We start from the raw sequence: 21029 nt of genomic DNA on the forward strand, positions 1-21029 counted from the left end.
TTTTTCGTTTGTTTGGCTGCCTCAGGTCCTGGTTGTATAATAGCAGGTGGGATCTTTATTGAATCAGGCAGGATTTTTCGTAGCAGCGCGTGCATTCTCTGTAGTTGGGGCATGTGGGCTCCAGAGTACATGGGCTCAGTAGTTGCTGTGTGCGGGCATGCGGAACGTTAGTTCCCCGGCCAGGGATCGAACCCATGTCCCCTGCATTGCAAGGTGGATTTTTTTTTTTTTTTTTTGCAAGGTGGATTCTTAACTACTGGGCCACCAGGCAACTCCCCCAGAAAGTATTTTAAATTAGTTGATTTTTTTGAATCAGAAGCACATTCAGCTTCAGCATTCAGAGGGCACATAATTTGTCAGTGGCTTGTTCCCAGCAGTCCACCTCTCCGTCCCCTTCCTAGAGGCTCAGGTGTTTTCAGTCACTTGGTTTGTTGGTCAGAAGTATTTTGTGCTTACAGTTAGAAGATAAGTCTTACAATCTTTGCCTCCATTTTCACACAAATGGCATATCGTATTCCTTTTCTGGAATCTTGCTTTTTCACTTAACAAAATATCAAGATCACCACATCACTCCCAGACCATTTCGATTTCTTTTGTTTTTCTAAGATTACACCACAAGCATTTCTCTATCTTTCTATACAATCGCTAAAATCATCCTTCTCAATGAATCTTTGGTTTTGTGGGGTGACTGGGTCATGATTTAATAACAACTTGTTGTTGGGCATTCAGGTTGCTTCCAGTGTTTGGTTATGTCAGGGAGCATGTGTTGACCATTTACTCATTCAATAGATATTTATTTGACAACCGTGAATTACCAGCCTCCGAGGTACCAAAGTGCCCTCCCCTACGAGGCAGAGAGTCACGCAGTGGGAGCAGCCAGAGAAATAAATAAGAGCACAGAAGCGTCCACATTTCCCCAAGGGGCCTCTGAGTAGAGTCTGGGCTCTCCCATGGGGAAAAGAGTAAAGATTAAGGTGATGACGGATCCTCCTACAAGCACTGGCCTGTGTGAATGAATGAGTTGGTTACGGCTTATTCGTCAGGTTTGTGAGCTTGGTTAACACGCATCCACCTCAGATACAGACCCAACCCCCCAACATGCTGACTGTCACTGCCCTGGGTGCCAGCTACAGTGAAATTTACAGAGGTGGTAAATGAGGAATTACAAAGGTTAATACTTCGTAAGCACATAAGCCAGGCACCCTCTAGGAGGTGACTGTTATTTTCCCATTTTATATATAAGAAAACTAAGGCACTGAGATGTTAAGTAACTTGGAATTGACACAGCAGTGATTTGAACCCAGAGAGCCCGGGTCCCTGCCCAGCTACACTGCACTGCCTTGAGGGAGGTCGTTGGACTTGACCCTGGGGTACATTTTATCTTTGTTCTGTGGATGCTGACCCAATCCCTTTCCCTTCTCATATCTCAGCAAGGGTAAACTTGGGGTGCCTTTAATTCCCACTGACTGGGTAAGAATTTTTCTAGGTTGAGCCTAGTTTTTCCTCCTCTCCAGAGGATTGCCTGCCCGTGCCTTTGAGGTGGGGGCTCTCCTCCTCCTTTGTGGGAGGGATGCAGAGCCTTTTCCTACTCTGCAGCTGGGGAACTCAGAGCCCTCGGTGGCCCAGGCTGCAACTCAGACAGCTTCTCCTAGGGCTGCAGGGACCTGGGCAAGTCCAACTGCCTACAACCTTCGTCCTCTTCCCTCTGTATCCCCCCACCTCACGCCCATCCCACAGACAACCTGTCATTGCCTAAGACTCCCAAACACTTCCCCTTGGTTCCCAGACAACTCCCCTTCCCCCAGACAAAGGCAAGCCTGGATCTCATTAACCAGCACGTGTCTGTGAGCACTGCCCTTTATGTCTTCAGACCCAGCTGCAGAAAGAACACATGTAATCAAACTGTCCCAATGATGCCCAGCCTCCTGCCCCATTTCTAATAATTCAATTTCTTCTCAGCTATTGGAACAAAAGGCCCTCTTCACCTCAGAATATTCCAAATGCCAAAACAAATAGCAGCTTACAGCAAATGGCACCACCTACAGCAATTCTTCTTTGTTTACCGTAATGCAAGTAACAATGACAACAGAAAAGACTGGCAATGAAAAATGGGTTTCCCTCCCACCCTCAAACCCTGGTCCCCCTCCTCAGAAGTAGCCACCCTCAGTAGTTTTGTATCTGAAATTTTCCGTGCGCACACACAGAGAATCTTTTTTTTCCCCCTTTTTGACATAAATGGTAGCATATTATATTTATTCTTTGGATCCTTTTTTTTTTTTTTTTCTAATGCTCTCTATTTACCAATATGTCTTGGAGAACTTTCCATATGAGTATATCCAGATCTCCCTTATTCTTTTCTATGGCTGCAGATAATTACATTATGTGACATATGAATACTGACTATAATTAATTTAACTAGCTTTCCACTGATAGATACTTAGGTTATTTTCTATATTTTCGCTATTACAATTGGTGCTCTATTTAACTGCCCTGTGCATATACTGAGGAGGTGGAGGGGATCTTATCAGTATTTCTGCAGGATAAATCCCTGCAAGCATTTATTGGTTGGTCAAAATATTCATTCATTTCTCTCTGTAAGTTGGCTGTAGTAGCGCTTAGTTGTCTTTAACTTGATTCAAAGCAGTTTTGTTAGATTGTATTGTGACAGCTATCATTATCAGCGTGCATTTTTAAAAAATTATCAAAATTGGTGAATTTTGTGTAGCCATTTTAATATTGAAGATAGAAGGAAAAAAGCAACATTTTCAGCATAGTTTGCTTTATATGAGAAAAGTAAAAACGCAACTAAAACGCAAGAAAATGTTTGTGCGGTGTATGGAGAAGGTGCTGTGACTGATGAAATGTGTCAAAGCGGTTTGAGAAGTTTTATGCTGGAGATTTCTCACTGAACCATGCTCCACAGACAGGTATACCAGTTGAAGTAGATAGCAAGCAAATTGAAACATTAATTGAGAACAATCAGTGTTATTACCATATGAGAGATAGCTGACATGCTCAAAATATCCAAATCAAGCACTGAAAATCATTTGCACCGGCTTGGTTATGTTCATCACTTTGATGTTTGAGTTTCACATAAGAGATAAAAACCTTCCTGATCATATTTCCACATGCAATTCTCTACTTAAACATAATGAAAATGTTCCATTTTTAAAACAAATTGTGATGGGCAATGAAAAGTGGATATTGTACAATGATGTGGAACAGAAGAGACTGTGGGACAAGCAAAATGAACCACCACCAACCACACCAAAGGCCAGTCTTCATCCAAAGAAGAGGATGATGTATATGTGAGATAGGAAGGGGGCTCTATTATGAGCTCCTTCTGGAAAACCAAATGATTACTTCCAACAAGTACTTCTTCCAGTTGGATAAGGAAATGGCAGCCCACTTCAGTATTCTTGCCTGGAGAATCCCATGGACAAAGGAGCCTGGCAGGCTACAGTCCATGGGGTCACAAGAGTCAGACACGACTTAGCAACTCAACCACCACCACCACCACTGCTTCCAATTAGATCAACTAAAGATAGCACTTCATGAAAAGCTTCTGGAATTAGTCAACAGAAAACGCATTATCTCCCACGAGGATAATGCAAGACTGCATGTTTCTCTGATAACTAGTCAAAAACTGTTAATAGCTTGCTGGAAAGTTCTGATTCATCTGCCATATTCACCAGACATTGCACATTCACACGTCCATTTATTTCAGTCTTTATGCAATTTTCTTAATGGAAAATATTTCAATTTCTGTAAGACTTTAAAAGGTACCTGGAACAATTCTTCGCTTAAAGAAGATAAAACATTTTGGGAAGATGGAATTTTTATGAAGCTGTCTGAAAAATGGCACGAGGTAGTGGAATAAAACAGTGAACACGTTGTTCAATAAAGTTCTTGGTGAAAAGGAAAAGTATGTCTTTTATTTTTACTTAAAAAACTGAAGGAACTTTTTGACCAAGCCAATATTTTAAAACTCGTGGTGACAAACCAGAAGGCAGTTTTTCAAAGGAGATAAATGAATAGCTTAGGCTTGATACGTAAATCATTTAAAATAACCAAGACTCTATTTAATACAAGAGGGCATCTTTATGACTTAAAGATACAAGCACTTAAGCCATAAAGGGAAAGAATGATACATTTTACTACATTAAAATTTTAAAATTTGGTACCATAGAGACATCATAAAAAAGTCAAAAGACAGGTCACAAACTGGGAAAGGATATTTACAATGCATTTAGTGGAGCTAATATTAGCATCCGTGACTACACATTATTAACTGCTCTCACCCCAGTGGGGAAAGGCTAAGAATAAGTAATTCAGAGAAGAGGAATCTGGAAGGACACGAAATATGAGATGATGCCTAGCCTCATAAATAATCAGGAAACTATCAGTGGAACAACAGTGAGTTCACACCCTTCAGACTGTCGTTGCTCAGTCGTTCAGTCGTGTCCGATTCTTTGAGGCCTCATGGACTGAAGCCCGCCAGGCTTCTCTGCCCGTGGAATTTTCCAGGCAAGAATACTGGAGTTGGGTGTCATTTCCTACTCCAGGGACCAAACCCATTTCTCTTGTGTCTCCTGCATTGGCAGATGGATTCTTTACCCCTGAGCCACCTGGGAGGCCCACCCTTCACATTGGCAACATTTACAAACTCTAGTGATACCAAGAGAAGGGAAGCTATTAGATCTCTTATAAAATAGTACAGCCACTCCAGAGAGCAATTTGGCAACTGGTCAAATTGAAGAAGTGCCCTATTTTCCTATTATGTGTATATATATTAGTATATAAGTTGAGAGTCCTTTGGACTGCAAGGAGATCAAACCAGTCAATCCTAAAGGAAATCAACCCTGAATATTCATTGGAAGGACTGATGCTGAAGCTCCAATACTTTGGAGCTTGCTGTCTCCAATACTTTGGCCATGTGATACAAAGAACCGACTCATTGGAAAAGACCCTGATGCTGGGAAAGATTGAACGCAAAAGGAGAAGGGAGTGGCAGAGGATGAGATGGTTAGATAGCATCACTGACTCAATGGACATGAATTTGGGCAAACTCTGGGAGATGGTGGAGGACAGGGAAGCCTGCAGTCCATGGGGTCACAAAGAGTCGGACACAATTTAGTGACTGAACAACAACATATATGTATGTATGTGTATATATATATATATACACACACACACACATAATTGGCGGGGGGGGTGGGGGCATGTGGGATCTTAGTTTCCTGACCAGGGATCAAACCCACGCCCCCAGCAATAGAAGGGCAGAGTCTTAACCACTAGACGACCGGGGAGTCCCCTTGTATGTATTCATGATGCTCTGGCATTTGTGGCCTTCCTACTGAGGAGAGACCACTCCTCCTAGGGTAGGCCAATTCTTAGTGATAGCAAAGGGCTCAAAGCACACCTTTCATAGCACAGTAACCAATCCAGAGCCCTTACTCTGAACCACCTCCTCCATCTGGCTGTTATACTTCAGGAAGCAATACTCCTCTCCCCCAATCACCTAGGGCTACGTTCCAGACACCTTGAGACCACCTCTATAGGCCAGAGCCTGCTGACACTGTTTAAATCGGTCAATCCTAAGTTCTTTCTCTAACCTGCCTTGCCTTTCTTGCAGAAAATACAATCAAGCTTCTGTGTCATGCCTTCCCCTCATCCCATCTGTCTCCTGACCAAACCTGGTGCCTCTCCATGAGGCCATGCATGGCATGGCAAGCCTTCTTGAATCCAGGATGTAAGTAATAAAAATTTTATTTCATTGGCATTAGCTTTTCCATGTCACCACTCAGTCACCTCCATAAATTAAAATCCCACGGGTACTGATAAACCCACATTATGATCTGAGAAATTCCCATATCGTGTAAAGCGAAATGTACAATAAAGAGTTCTCACTGCAGCATAAAACACTGGAAACAACCTGAATGCCCATCAATAAGAGAATAATGAATACACTGCCCATGGTCATAAAATAGGTTACCAAAAGCAGTGACTAGAGCCATGTATCCCAACGCTGAATGAAAGCAGCAAATCGCAGAATAAGTCAATGTGTTTGCTTATATGAAATTTAAAATGTTTGTAAAACAATACTATATATTGTTTACAAAACATATTCATGTAATAAAAATATGGAAACGTGGAAGAGAAAGACTTTCCAATCTGGGACATGGTTTCCCACGGGAGGAAGAGTAGGAGCAAAATCAGGAAAGAGTGGAAAGGAAGTTTCACTTCTATCTGTAATATTTCATTTCTTTAAAACCAAGCAAATATTTGTCCAAGATGTGATAAAATGTTAAGATCAGTTCGATCCGTCTGGTAGGTACATGGTTGTTTGCTGTTCTATTTTCAGCACTTTACTGTATGTTTGAGCTGTTTCATAATGAGAAGAAGGTGTAATTTCGTTTGCATGAATGATCTCAAGGTCATACGAAAGAACAACATGACAGGGTTATGTCATAACCTAGCAAGCTCTGTCCCGTCTCAAGGGTGTCAAGTTTCTCCTCTCACCTTAAGGCTTTTACTATCATTATTACAGACTTTTCATAAAAGGTGTAAACACTTTCACCCCACAGAGGATATACATATATGTTGATCAAGTGTATAAAAACCAAGTCACACAGCTCCAAAGTCAAGTGCTATGTTAGAGGACTATCCAGTTAATTAGTAGGACACCACTTGTGTTTTAGGGGAAATGAGGAAGAAAAAAATATTCTATTTCTTCTAACTAGAGTAATAGTTGATAAACAATTTCCAAAAGGTATAATAAAATTCATCTGAAATTTTCAGACTGAATATTTTAGAATTTTTAGGAATCAGATTTCAGCTATAATAACTATCTATACCTTAAAGTATTTCCTCTGAAAGCACAGGACTAGTTTTTATCTTTTCTTCTCAAGATCATTTCTATGTCTTACTAGAAGTATTGACTAGTCCTTGCATTATCCCTGAGGTTTTCAGCAGCAAATGTCGAATGCACAGTGGCTTCAACAATAAAGGCATTCAATTATCTGATATAAAAGGAAACGTACAAATGGTTTGGGGGTTGGGACAGTCACTCAACGATCTTCTCAAAGACCCAGGCTCTTTCTTTCTCTTCTGCTGTCCTCAGTGAAGTAGCCAGCCTCCTTTGTGCCTAAGAATTCCCACCTTCTGGTCTCACAGACCAGCCCTGGTAAAATGTGGGAGGGATGTGAATATAGCAAAAGGAATGCTATCACTTCTGAGAATCTTGTAGAAAGACGATGGCTCCCATCGGGGGGTTCACACTCTCTGTCTCCTACTCTCTCTCACTCCCCTGCACCTCTCACTCTGGCAGAAGAAAGCTGTCATCTTGTGCAGTGAAGAGGCCCAGGTGGTGAAGCTTCCTCTCAATAGCCAGCCAAGATCTGGTGCCTACTAACAACCATGAGAGTGCATTTGAAAGTGGATTCTTCCATCCTCACGACCCTTGAGATGATTGCAACCCTGGCTATCAGCTTGACTACGACCTCATGAGAGACCATTACCAGGTTCCTAAAGCTTGGAAACTGCGTAAGTTCATAGATGTTATTTGAAGGAATTAAATTTTGAAGTAATTTGTGACAAGGCCATAGATAACTAATACACTAGTATGTCTGCCCGTTTCCCCTGATGGGTACAAGACGGCTGCCATAGCTCCAGTAGATTTCCCCTTACATCTCATTGACCAGAACTGTCTCTTATGTCAGTCTCTAGCTGCAGGGGAGGCTGGGAAATCAAGTATCTGCCCTTTTAACTGCTTACGGGGAGGGGAGCAGGGAGCAGCAGGCTGGGAACGGCTGCTGTGTAGCAATGCTATCTACCAGACCTTCCCCCACTTTTGTTTTCACATGGTGTCATTTAACTTGTTCCTTCGTACTCTGTAGGCTTCCCCACGTGGTTCAGTGGTAAAGAATCTGCCTGCCAATGCAGGAGACACAGGAGACTTGAGTTTGATCCTGGGGTCGGGACGATCCCCTGGAGAAGGAAATGGCAACCCACTCCAGTATTCTTGCCTGGAGAATCCCACGGACAGAGAAGACTGGCGGGCTATAGTCCATGGGGTTGCAAAGAGTCAGACACGACTGAGCAAGAGGCTTCCCTTCATATTCTGTGTTCACTGTAACTAGAAGCTAGGCCTTCATTCGATTCAGGTTAATTGTCATTGGCAAGGACAATGCTATGATGTTCATATTCTTTCATGTCCAGAAACAACCAGGTTCTTCACTAAATAAACATTTTTATAAGATTTAAGTAAAGGGTGGTATACCATCAACGAGAAGCTAACCCAGAACCTCAATGCCATCTTTCTCCCCGAGAGCGGTGTCCTGGGTGGTTTCACATATTTTATATTTATGGAAACCCCAGGTTCTTCTATAAATTCCTTTGGGTTGTCTTGTTGGAATCATGTGTGATAAGCAGTCTCAGTTTCTTCCATGTGATTTCCTCAGAAGCTGATGAGTCATAAGAGCAGTTAACTTGGAGTAAAACGCCCGAGAGGATTATGAGCTGACTTTAAAATCAAACACAGGTGTCAGAAGGCGATCCTTTGCCGACAGTGTCCACTTGGAGTTCTCGGGGCTTTGAGCTCAACGCCAGGAACAATGGGAAATGAGATGAGGGGCAGGGTGGGGGAACCCTGTGGCCCCAAAGCCCAAGTCAGGTGTACAGAGCTCTCTGCCGGGGCCAGCGTGCGGGAACATGTTGACAGCTCCCATGGGCCTTCCCAATGAGTTTCTAGTTTGCTTGTTTGCATAGAACCTGGCAGGCTACAGTCCACTGGGTTGCAAAGTGTTGTACAAGACTGAAACAACTTAGCACACACGCACAGACGCTGTGCTGTACCTGCTGTGGTCTCCACCATCCCCCTGGAACTGAAGAATATCTTTCCTCAGTGAGGACAGTGGCTTAATCCAACAGCCAGGCCCAAGGAGCAAGGTGCCAGGAACAGAGGCAGGACTCAACACTGTCTTTGCTTTCTTTCTTTCTTTTTTTTTTTTTATTTTTGGCCACATCACATGGCACGTGGGATCTTAGTTCCCTGACCAGGGATCGAACCTGCGCCCCCTGCAGTGGAGGTGCAGAGTCTGAACCACTGGACGGCCAGGGAAGTCCCACAGTGCTATCTTTGAAACGGTGGTGGGGTCCCAGCCTTCTGGAGCCCCGCAGTCCATGTACAACAGGTGGCCCTGCCTCCTCTTTCACTGTGAAGAGCAGATGATCAGGAAGAATACTTGTCCAAGGTTGTCTTCCTTCCACATGACACCATGCCCACCTCCAGCTGCTCATCCTTCTCTGCTGCTCAATGGCAGGGGTCTCTCTCCCCCTCTCTGAAGCCTTCCCTGCCCCTCCGCCAAAGTTCCAATGTCCTGCTGTCATCTCAGACATGTCCTAAACTCACCCTCCACCCAGTCTCCCCAGCTCTGTCCTAGTTTTCCCGAAGGCAACCCCACGCCTCCCAGCACCCAGGCTGAAAACGGGCATCAGCCATGACTCATTCTGCCTGTCCAACCGGTCCCCAGGTCCTCTGAATCTCTGATGCAGTGGCATCATTAACTTATCTTTCTTCAGCCGCCTCTGTAACCTGGCTGCCAACATCCATAGGAGGATATAGCTCTATCCTCCTTCCTCATCCTCCAGCCTGTCACTCTGCCTTTCCAAGACTCTCCCCTTCGAGAATTCTTCTAGCTCCTCCTACACGTTGCAAGTGCATCCCACCTTCTTCTGTTGACCCCATCTTTCTATTCCACCTTGGCTCCCAGCTCCACCTGTTCTAGAAGCCTTGGCCCTTATTGCCCTTTGATAATAAGAGACACACCATGTGCCAGGCATTTTATAACCATATCTTATGTTTTAACAGTTCCTGTACAGGATATGCATTATTGTCCCCATTTTACAGATGAGGAAAACCGAGGCCTGGAGAGGTTACCACATGTCACACTGCTTATACATAGTAGAACTGGGCTTCAACCCACTTCTGTCTAATCCTTCATCCTGTGTAACTGCTTGCCATCACACCCCTTCACCCTCTGTAAGGACTGCACACTGCTTCTTGCCATAGTACCCTCCCTCCTCCTGCTAGCTTCTTTAAACCCCCCAACCCACAACTCTATCACATAGCTTCTCTGAAGGTTCCAGCCCATGCTGCCCACTCTCATCTCTGAACTTTTCTGGCAGGAGTCTCAGCCCTGCACAATTTGGTACCTAATTATAGACTGCCTTGTACGGTTCTCTGGTTATTTCTCATTTGTCTATCTTGTTCCCAAGTGTAGGTGTCAGTGTTAGGGGATGGGGCTTCCACTCCCTACGATCTCCCGGAGGCAGGGTCCCAATGTGCCAAAAGCTGATTGGACTCCACCCAGTCTCACCCTACTCTTCACCCCAGCCTGTCTGTGGCCTCAGATGTGTGTGTATGTGTGTGTGTGTGTGAGTCTGCACACATACACACAAGCGCAGACACAGATGCGCACACGTTTTCTCTGTTGCAGACACATTTAGTCAGGAGTTCCCTTCTCAAATAGCTGGAACTACCTATCCAAGACAGAAAACCCCTTCCTGAGCGAACACTGGGCACTGCTCCCCAGTGTGAAGTTCCACTAGATCAGTAAGGTGAGCAGAGTTGGCGGGAGGTCCCCTGGTGGGTTTTGGGCTTCCCCGGTGGCTCAAATGGTAAAGAATCCACCTGGGCTGTGGGAGACCTGGGTTCGATCCCTGGGTTGGGAAGATGCCCTGGAGAAGGGAACAGCTACCCACTCCAGGATTCTGGCCTAGAGAATTCCATGGACAGAGGAGCCAGGTAGGCTACAGTCCATGAAATCGCAAAGAGTCGGACACGACTGAGCGAATTTCACTTCATTTCACTTCACTTCCCTTGGTGGGTTCAGTGTGGCTATCACATCCTAGCAGAGTATGGAGCTGGACTGAGCGTTGGGCAGGAGACTTTGTGTCTCCATTCCAATTCTGACTCAGCTTCTGTGTGCCCTGGGGGGACAGAGAAGGGGGACACCTGCCACTTCGCTGTCTTGCAACATCCTTGGGCAGTGACATTTGCTGGTAGTGAGGAAGACTCTCCTTGCCAGGGCCATGTTGCACTGCTCCAGACTGGCATGACCAGGGCTCCCTGGAGCTACCCTTGGTCCCCCCACCACCTGCCTTTCCCTTTAGGCTCCAAATCATCTCTCTGCTCTGACCCAGATGCCCCCACACCTGGGGTCCCAAGCTGTTCATCCTTGGGATTACTGACATCTCAAACATGTGACTTCATGACATGAGATGTCATGAATACTGACATTTCAAATGTCTCATTTCAAAGTGAGCATACAGTATGATGCCCTAACACAGAATGATGGAGATTTCAGATTGACTTCTTACGGGACACTTAGGATACAGCGCAGAGATTCAGGGTTTGGACAGAGAGTGCTAAGAGTTGGTGTGTTGGCAAAGGGCGGAGGAGAGAAGGTGAGAGCTGGAGAGGCGGTGGGTGGGGGCCCTGGAGCCCAAACTCTTTTCCTTTACAATTTTGCGGGTGGCCAGTCCTAACATGTGAATAAACAGATGAGTAAGCAAAGGGGCACTTATGCAAGAACAAATAAAAATAATTGTGTCACACCTCACACACGCCACCCTGGAGCCTGGAGCAGGATCCCAGGGAGGGGCGTCACGGTGGGGGCATGGGTGCTGTGAGCCGAGTCTCCCTCAGAAACCAGAGCCAACTTGGCAGCCCTGTCGCTGTGGGAAAGGAATACCCTTTCCTGGAGGGAGGCCAGCGTTTACTCCCTTTACAGCTGCAGCGTGCGGGGAGGGAGGTGCCATCCCATACCCATTGGGGGAGGTTTTGCAACCCGATGAGTGAACCCTTTGGGACTCAGGGCTGAGCAGCACTTCTTCCTGGGCCCGGCCCTGCGTGGCGGCCACCTGCAATCCAAGGGGTACCAGGCAAGTGCAGAGGAGGGCACTCACAGGGCCAGGACACTGCCAGCCGGGGCCTTTACCAGGCTTTGGGGCTGCCTCCTGACCGTGCTCAACAGGCCCAGGCAGCTGCTGTCTGAGCCACCGTGGGTGTCCCAGCCCCCCGGGGAGCGACAGCCACATTCCAGGCTCTGGGCTGGCAGGGAAGGTTGGTCGCAAGTTTCGACAGGAGAGTGGCTGACGTTCAGGCACATCGGCGCTGAGAGGTTCCTCCCGTCCCCGGGAGGTCCCAGGTTGAGGAGATGGAAGAACAGGTGTTCAAGGGGGACCCTGACACCCCTCATTCCATCTCCTTCTCGGGCAGTGGGTTCCTCTCCTTCTACCAGGCCGGGGCGGTGGATGCCCTTCGGGACCTGGCCCCCCGGATGCTGGAAACAGCCCATCGCTTCGCTGGGACATCGGCAGGTGCGGTGGTGGCAGCCTTGGTCATCTGTGGGATCGAAATGGGTAAGGCTTTTGTTCTGGGTTCCCTGGGGAGCTTCTGGAGGGGTTTCACAAAGCAGAGCCTGAGGGTGGCTTGAGGATACTTTGGGGAACAAAGCTAAGTCTTCTGGGTGGTGGGAAGGGAATATGTAGGTTGAGTGGGATAGCATTTGTGGTCAGGGTTTGCTGGGTCCCAGTCTCTGACCCACTGGCTGAGCTTGGCAATCTGTTTCCCTCTCCCTCAGCACCCTGACCTGTGACACTGTCTCCCAGGGTCTGGGAGAGGGAAAGGTGGTATCTCTCTGAAACATCCTGTCTTGGGAGTTACACCATAACACAGGCATACACTGGGTGAAGAGCTGCTCCATCCTGGCCTCATTTAAAAATACAAATATCCTTGAGAAGGACAAATTGACATCTTCATCATCTTGGTGGGCGTGGATTCGTCAGACCAGCTTCCAAGTGGCTGGAAGTGAAAGCCCTGGGCTTGGAGGGATGGACAGAGGGGTTGGCGGAGGGAAACTGGGAAGGAATATGGGAGGCCTCACTTTGCCTGCTGCCCCACTCGTCCAGGGGGCCCGGAGGGAAGGATGGGGCGACACACGGAGAGGCAGGAGCGCCATCCCGTGAAAGGGGAGTGGACTGTTTCAAGCAGCCCACACGGCAGGCCCAGACCCTGTCCCGGAGCGGGCAGGGGGAGCATTTATTCATTTGCTGCACTACCATTCTGTGCGAGCCTGTGTTCCAGGCACTGGGGACAAAGTCCCTGCCCTCACGGAACAGAAATTCTAGAGAGAGTGGAGACACATGATAAGCCTCCAAACAAGTAGTCTCATAACGTCAGATCAGGAAGTGATAAGAACTATGAATAAAATCACAGCAGGAAAGGGTCAGAGAATAAAGTGAGGACTGTTTGAGAAAGGGTGGTCAGGGAGGCCCTTTTGGAGGAGGTGACATTCAAGCAGAAATCCAAGTGAAGTGAGAGAGCAAGCCATTTGATGACTGGGAAAAAAAGACTGTTCTGGGTGCAGGACCAGTCGGGGAGCCTGTGGCGTTGGGGAGTGAGGAGGGGGGTGGGGGTGAGGCTGAAGGGGCAGGCAGGGGCCAGGTCACGTGGACCTCGTAGCGGGGAGAACCAATTTCACTCCTGGGGAGTGGGGAGGAAGGAGGGAGGCAAAGTGGACAGGTGGCCGAGAGTGGGGGCTGGAGCCCAGTCCTCAGGGGTTGGGTCCCCGTGCGGGCGCTTCACGGCACTGGCCTGCGGCACGCGGCTGGATGCTCTGTGCCGCAGTTTCTACTCTGTCCAGCTGAGATTCCATTCGCGTCTCATTCTCAGGTTACGTTAGTGGGTTAATGGCCTGAGTGAGTGAACTGGTTGGTATGTGTCAACTGCCCGGCTGTGCGGAGTGAGACAGAGAGGGGAGGGCAGAAACAAGGAGAGCAACGCTGGGGGAGGTGGGGGGCGGGTGAGATGAAGGGGAGAGTAGCGTGGAGCCATATACACTAATGCATGTAAATAGACAGCCGGTGGGAATTTGCTGTAGGACTCAGTTCAGTTCAGTTCAGTCGCTCAGTCGTGTCCAACTCTTCGCGACCCCATGGACCACAGCACGCCAGGCCTCCCTGTCCATCACCAACTCCCGGAGTTTACCCAAACTCATCTCCATTGAGTCGGTGTTGCCACCCAACCATCTCATCCTCTGTTGTCCCCTTCTCCTCCAGCCTTCAATCTTTCCCAGCATTAGGGTCTTTTCCAGTGAGTCAGCTCTTCACAACAGGTGGCCAAAGTATTGCAGCTTCAGCTTCAGTATCAGTCCTTCCAATGAATATTCAGGACTGATTTCCTTTAGGATGGACTGGTTGGATCTCCTTGCAGTCCAAGGGACTCTGACTCAGGGAACTCAAACTGGGGCTCTGTAACAACCCAAAGGGGTGGGAATGGGTGGGAGAAAGGAGGGAGATTCAAGAGGGAGGGGGCGTATGTATCAAACCAATATTGTAAAGCAATCATCAATTAAAAATAGATAAATATAAAAAATAATAAAGTTGACAATTAAAAATAAATTAATATAAAAATAAAGTTGACAAAAATAAATAAATATAAAAAATAGAGTTGAATGAGCAATAAAAAAGCAGGGGGAGGAAAGAAACAGGGAGAGCAGTAGAGACTGTTCTCTGAAGCAAGGGATGAACAGGGCAGGTGGCTGGGCGGTGAGAGCAGTGAGGGCGTCAGCTTTCGGGTGCACGTTGGAGGAAGGGCCAGGGATGAGGGGCCCGCTGCAGAGTGAGGAGGAGAGCCAGCAGGGCCCCTTCCTGCCTGCGGATTTGTGCTGGGTGAGATGTCTTTCTCTCTGTTTTAAATAATAATTGTAATACCCATTCGCTGAGTACCCCTTCCATGCAAGACAAATTTTTTTTTTCTCGTAATTCACAAGTAATCACTTCTTTCTTGATTCAAACAATGCAAAAGTATTTAGAGTATAAAGGGAAAAAGAAGCCTTCACTCACCTCCCCCCTTGTCCTCAATCCCACTTCTCCTCCTGGAGCCCGTGGAAGGACTCTGCTGGGATCCTTCTAGATCTTTTTTTTAATGACAAGTCCTCTGTGAATGTAGCAGTTCATCCTTCAGTCACCCAGTGGACCCTAGGACAGGCCTTCAGAAAGGGGCTGGGGTGAGCATCGCCTACTCCCTGGTCTTGGAGTCACAGCCTCCCTCCCCTTGGAGACACCCCCTTTTCTGGGATTTCTCTTTCTTTCCAGGTACTTGGGTCACTCGCCTGCTCCCTTGCCCCCATTTCCTCATGTCTTTAGTTCAACGCACCAGCCAGAAGGGTCAGTGGTGTCTCTGTCTTCGGGAATTTGAGAACTTTCAGAATTAATCCAGTTCAATCAATAAACACTGCCCAGATGGTTGGATGGCATCACCGACTCAATGGACATGAGTTTGAGTTGGTGATGGACAGGGAGGCCTGGCGTGCTGCAGTCCACGGGGTCGAAGAGTCGAACATGACCAAACTGAACTGAACTGAAAACTGACTTGGCCAGGCTGTGGATGCCAGGGGACAGGGACTCAGACCCACGAGAAGGGCCCCTGACGGCGGTGTGACCGAAGGCTGGTCTGCGTGCCAGCCACATGCCTGTGACTGGGAGGGAAGTTCAGGGAAGGGTGAGGGGTGTGGTCTTTTCATTCAGCAGCATGTTTATGAGATTGAGCCACCATCACTCAAGCGTACTTCGTTCATTTTAACTGCCATGCAATTTACTACTAACCAGCCCGCCCCCGAATCAGGCACTGTTCTCTTTGGTGTATTAACTCATTCAGTCCTCACAGCAACCCTCTGAGGTGAAAACTACTATTATCTCCATTTTACAGAGGAGGAAACTGAGTCACAGAAAGCTTAAATCAATTGCCTAAGGTCATGCAAACAGTAGTTGGTAAAGCTGGTGTTTTAACCTAGCCTGACCTTTAAGCGACTTAACTGCTGCTGCTTTTTTTTTTTTTTTTAATTAAATATCTATTTACTTGACTGCACCAAGGCCTTAGTTGTGGCATTCAGGATCTTCCTTGTGGCATGAGGGATAGTTAGTCGTGGGATCTAGTTCCCTGACCAGGAATCGAACCCGGGCCCCCTGCATTGGGAGCTCAGAGTCTTAGTCACTGGACCACCAGGGAAATCCCGGCGCTCTGCTTCTTGACAAAGCAGTGTCAGGGGGCATGGATGCTGGTTGTATGGACACCACGGTCAGGGAAACCTCTCTGAGTAAGTGGAATTTGCACAGAGACCTGAAGGAGGGGAGGGAGTGAGCCACGAGAACGTCTGGGGACAGCATTCAGTGAAGAGGGATACGTGATTTGTCCCATCCTATCATCAGTTAGAAGCAGAGCAAGAACCAGGACTCGGTCTCCTGATTTTCTTTAATCCTCTTTACCTCTTTTCAGATCTATTCCATTAAAACTGTATTGTGGTTCATTTAGCCATTCTGTTGATGGACATGGCCAAGTTTTTATTGTTATAAACAATGCACATCCCTGTTTGGGTCTCTCAGGTCCACATGGAATGTTTCCCTAGGATACATATCAAATGAACTTTAGCAGACTTGGCTAAATTATTTGCCAAAGTGGTTGTACCAATTTAACCGCTCAGTTCAGTTCAGTTCAGTTCAGTTGCTTGGTCATGTCCGACTCTTTGCGACCCCGTGAACCACAGCACGCCAGGCCTGCCTGACCATCACCAACTCCCAGAGTTTACCCAAACTCATGTCCATTGAGTTGGTGATGCCATCCCACCATCTCATCCTCTGTCGTCCCCTTTTCCTCCTGCCCTTAATCTTTCCCAACATCAGGGTCTTTTCAAATGAATCAGCTCTTCACATCAGGTGGCCAAAGTGTTGGAGCTTCAGCTTCAACATCAGTCCTTCCAATGAACACCCAGGACAGATTTCCTTTAGGATGGACTGGTTGGATCTTCTTGCAGTCCAAGGGACTCTCAAGGGTCTTCTCCAACACCACAGTTCAAAAGCATCAATTCTGAGCTCAGCTCTCTTTATAGTCCAACTCTCACATCCATATATTTAACCACTAGCAGTTCCTGATTTCCCCACAAAGTCATCATCAACCTTTGGGACTATCAGACTGTAGAGTTTTTTATTTTTTTGGCCATGCCAGGTGGCTGGCAGGATCTCAGTTCCCTGATTAGGGATTAAACCTGGGCCATGGCAGTGGAAGTGCAGAATCCTAACCAGTAGGCTACCAGTGAACTCCCAAGACTGAAGAGTTTTAAGTCAATCTGATGAATGTGAAGTTATATCTCATTTTATTTTGCTTATTTAATCTGCACACCCTGATTACTAGTGCTGTTAAGCATCTCAATGTATTTATCAACCACTTGTGTTTTCTCTTAAAAAAAAACAAACAAAACATTTTACTTGGCTGTGTTGGGTCTTAGTTCACGGGAGATCTTTAGTTGCGGCATATGGGATCTAGTTGACTGCCCAGGGATCGAACCCAGGACCCCGAATTGGGAGCATAGAATCTTAGCGACTGGACCACCAGGGAAGTCCCCACTTGCGTTTCCTCTTCTGTAACTTACCTGCTCATGACCCTTTCCTGGTAATCTTTTTCTCTTCCACATGTGGGTGTTCTTTATATAGGCTGTACATGAATCATTTGTCAGTTATGGACATTGTAGCTAACTTATCCCATTCCATAGCTTGCCTTTTTATCTGACAATGTCTTTTGTTACTCAGAAAATTCCAATTTTGATGCAGTCAGGGATATCAAATCTTTTCCTCCTACAATTTGTGTTTTTTAATATCTTTACTTTGTTACAATGATTACTTCTGTATTTTCTTTCAAGAGTTTGGAAATTTTGCTCTTTCATATTTAAGTTCATCCATCTGAAATTTATTTTGTAGCTCTTTTGAGGTAGAAATAGAAGATTTTGATTGTGGTAACCAAATACCCCACACTATTTATAGGCAACTCTTTCCACTCTTTTCATACTGTTCATACTGTTCACGGGGTTCTCAAAGCAAGAATACTGAAGTGGTTTGCCATTCGCTTCTCCAGTGGACCACATTCTGTCAGACCTCTCCACCATGACCCGCCTGTCTTGGGTGGCCCCATGGGCATGGCTTAGTTTCATTGAATTAGACAAGTCTGTGGTCCTAGTGTGATTAGATTGACTAGTTTCCTGTGAGTATGGTTTCAGTGTGTCTGCCCTCTGATGCCCTCTTGCAACACCTACTGTCTTACTTGGGTTTCTCTTACCTTGGGTGTGGGGTATCTCTTCACGTCTGCTCCAGCAAAGCGCAGCCGCTGCTCCTTACCTTGGACGAGGGGTATCTCTTCACCGCCGCCCCTCCTGACCTTCAACGTGGGATAGCTCCTCTAGGCCCTCCTGTGTCTGCGCAGCCACCGCTCCTTAGACGTGGGGTTGGTCCTCCCAGCTGCTGCCCCTGGCCCCGGGCGTGGGGTAACTCCTCCCGGCGGCCACCCCTGGCCTCGGATGGTGGGTAGCTCCTCTCGGCTGCTGCCCCTGACCTCAGGCTTGAGTAGCTCTTCTTGGCCATTTGTGCACCATCGCAGCCTGGCACTCTCAGCCACTGCCCCTGACCTCAGATGTGGGGTAACTCCTCTTGGCCACCGCCCTTCGGGCATGGGGTCCTCCCAGCTTCTGCCCCTGACCTCGGACGTGGGGTAGCTCCTCTCCGCCGCGCTTAAGTGCGCCGGTCGCAGCCGCCCACGCTTAAGTATGAACAGTATGAAAGGCAAAATGATAGGATACTGAAAGAGGAACTCCCCAGGTCAGTAGGTGCCCAATATACTACTGGAGATCAGTGGAGAAATAACTCCAGAAAGAATGAAGGGATGGAGCCAAAGCAAAAACAATACCCAGCTGTGGTTGTGACTGGTTATAAAAGCAAGGTCCGATGCTGTAAAGAGCAATATTGCATAGAAACCTGGAATGTCAGGTCCATGAATCAAGGCAAATTGGAAGTGGTCAAACAAGAAATGGCAAGAGTGAATGTCAACATTCTAGGAATCAGCGAACTGAAATGGACTGCAGTGGGTGAATTTAACTCAGATGACCATTATATCTACTACTGCGGGCAGGAATCCCTCAGAAGAAATGGAGTAGCCATCATGGTCAACAAAAGAATTCGAAATGCAGTACTTGGATGCAATCTCAAAAACGACAGAATGATCTCTATTCATTTCCAAGGCAAACCATTCAATATCACAGTAATCCAAGTCTATGCCCCAACCAGTAACGCTGAAGAAGCTGAAGTTGAATGGTTCTATGAAGACCTACAAGACCTTTTAGAACTAACACCCAAAAAAGATGTCCTTTTCATTATAGGGGACTGGAATGCAAAAGTAGGAAGTCAAGAAACACCTGGAGTAACAGGCAAATTTGGCCTTGGAATACGGAATGAAGCAGGGCAAAGACTAATAGAGTTTTGCCAAGAAAATGCACTGGTCATACCAAACACCCTCTTCCAACAATACAAGAGAAGACTCTACACATGAACATCACCAGATGGTCAACACCAAAATCAGATTAATTATGTTCTTTGCAGCCAAAGATGGAGAAGCTCTATACAGTCAACAAAAACAAGACCAGGAGCTGACTGTGGCTCAGATCATGAACTCCTTATTGCCAAATTCAGACTGAAATTGAAGAAAGGGAAAACCACTAGACCATTCAGGTATGACCTAAATCAAATCCCTTATGATTATACAGTGGAAGTGAGAAATAGATTTAAGAGCCTAGATGTGATCAATAGAGTGCCTGATGAACTATGGACTGTGTTCATGACACTGTACAGGAGACAGGGATCAAGATCATCCCCATGGAAAAGAAATACAAAAAAGCAAAATGGCTGTCTGGGGAGGCCTTACAAATAGCTGTGAAAAGAAGGGAAGCAAAAAGCAAACGAGAAAAGGAAAGATAAAAGCATCTGAATGCAGAGTTCCAAAGAATAACAAGAATAGATAAGAAAGCCTTCCTCAGCGATCAATGCAAAGAAATAGAGGAAAACAACAGAATGAGAAAGACTAGAGATCTCTTCAAGAAAATTAGAGATACCAAGGGAACATTTCATGCAAAGATGGGCTCGATAAACGGCAGAAATGGTATGGACCTAACAGAAGCAGAAGATATTAAGAAGAGGTGGCAAGAATACACAGAAGAACTGTACAAAAAAGATATTCATGACCCAGATAATCACGATGATGTGATCACTGACCTAGAGCCAGACATCCTGGAATGTGAAGTCAAGTGGGCGTTAGGAAGCATCACTAAAAACAAAGCTAGTGGAGGGTGATGGAATTCCAGTTGAGCTATTTCAAATCCTGAAAGATGATGCTGTGAAAGTGCTGCACTCAATATGCCAGCAAATTTGGAAAACTCAGCAGTGGCCACAGGACTGGAAAAGGTCAGTTTTCATTCCAATCCCAAAGAAAGGCAATGCCAAAGAATGCTCAAACTACCGCACAATTCCACTCATCTCACACACTAGTAAAGTAATGCTCAAAATTCTCCAAGCCAGGCTTCAGCAATACGTGAACCATGAACTTCCAGATGTTCAAGCTGGTTTTAGAAAAGGCAGAGGAACCAGAGATCAAATTGCCAACATCCACTGGATCATGGAAAAAGCAGTAGAGTTCCAGAAAAACATCTATTTCTGCTTTATTGACTATGCCAAAGCCTTTGACTGTGTGGATCACAATAAACTGTGGAAAACTCTGAAAGAGATGGGAATACCAGACCACCTGACCTGCCTCTTGAGAAACCTATATGCAGGTCAGGAAGCAACAGTTAGAACTGGACATGGAACAATAGACTGGTTCCAAATAGGAAAAGGAGTACGTCAAGGCTGTATATTGTCACCCTGCTTATTTAACTTATATGCAGAGTACATCGTGAGAAACGCTGGGCTGGATAAAGCACAAGCCGGAATCAAGATTGCCAGGAGAAATATCAATAACCTCAGATATGCAGATGACACCACCCTTATGGCAGAAAGTGAAGAGGAACTCAAAAGCCTCTTGATGAAAGTGAAAGTGGAGAGTGAAAAAGTTGGCTTAAAGCTCAACATTCAGAAAATGAAGATCATGGCTT

The 21029-nt window shown here is 46.4% G+C and overlaps 1 protein-coding gene across 1 annotated transcript in view; it reads left to right on the top strand.

Annotated features, from left to right (window-relative positions):
* Nucleotides 1–12035: 12035 nt before the first annotated feature.
* PNPLA1 (patatin like phospholipase domain containing 1) overlaps nt 12036–21029 on the top strand; it is a 56453-nt gene continuing 47459 nt past the window's right edge. The window contains exon 1 of the mRNA XM_027525070.1: nt 12036–12426. Within this exon, the coding sequence (XP_027380871.1) occupies nt 12222–12426 (205 nt within the window). The 5' untranslated portion in view covers nt 12036–12221. The remainder of the gene's footprint in view (nt 12427–21029) is intronic.

The sequence above is a fragment of the Bos indicus x Bos taurus genome, chromosome 23, assembly GCF_003369695.1.
Source record: "Bos indicus x Bos taurus breed Angus x Brahman F1 hybrid chromosome 23, Bos_hybrid_MaternalHap_v2.0, whole genome shotgun sequence".
Classification (NCBI taxonomy): domain Eukaryota; kingdom Metazoa; phylum Chordata; class Mammalia; order Artiodactyla; family Bovidae; genus Bos; species Bos indicus x Bos taurus.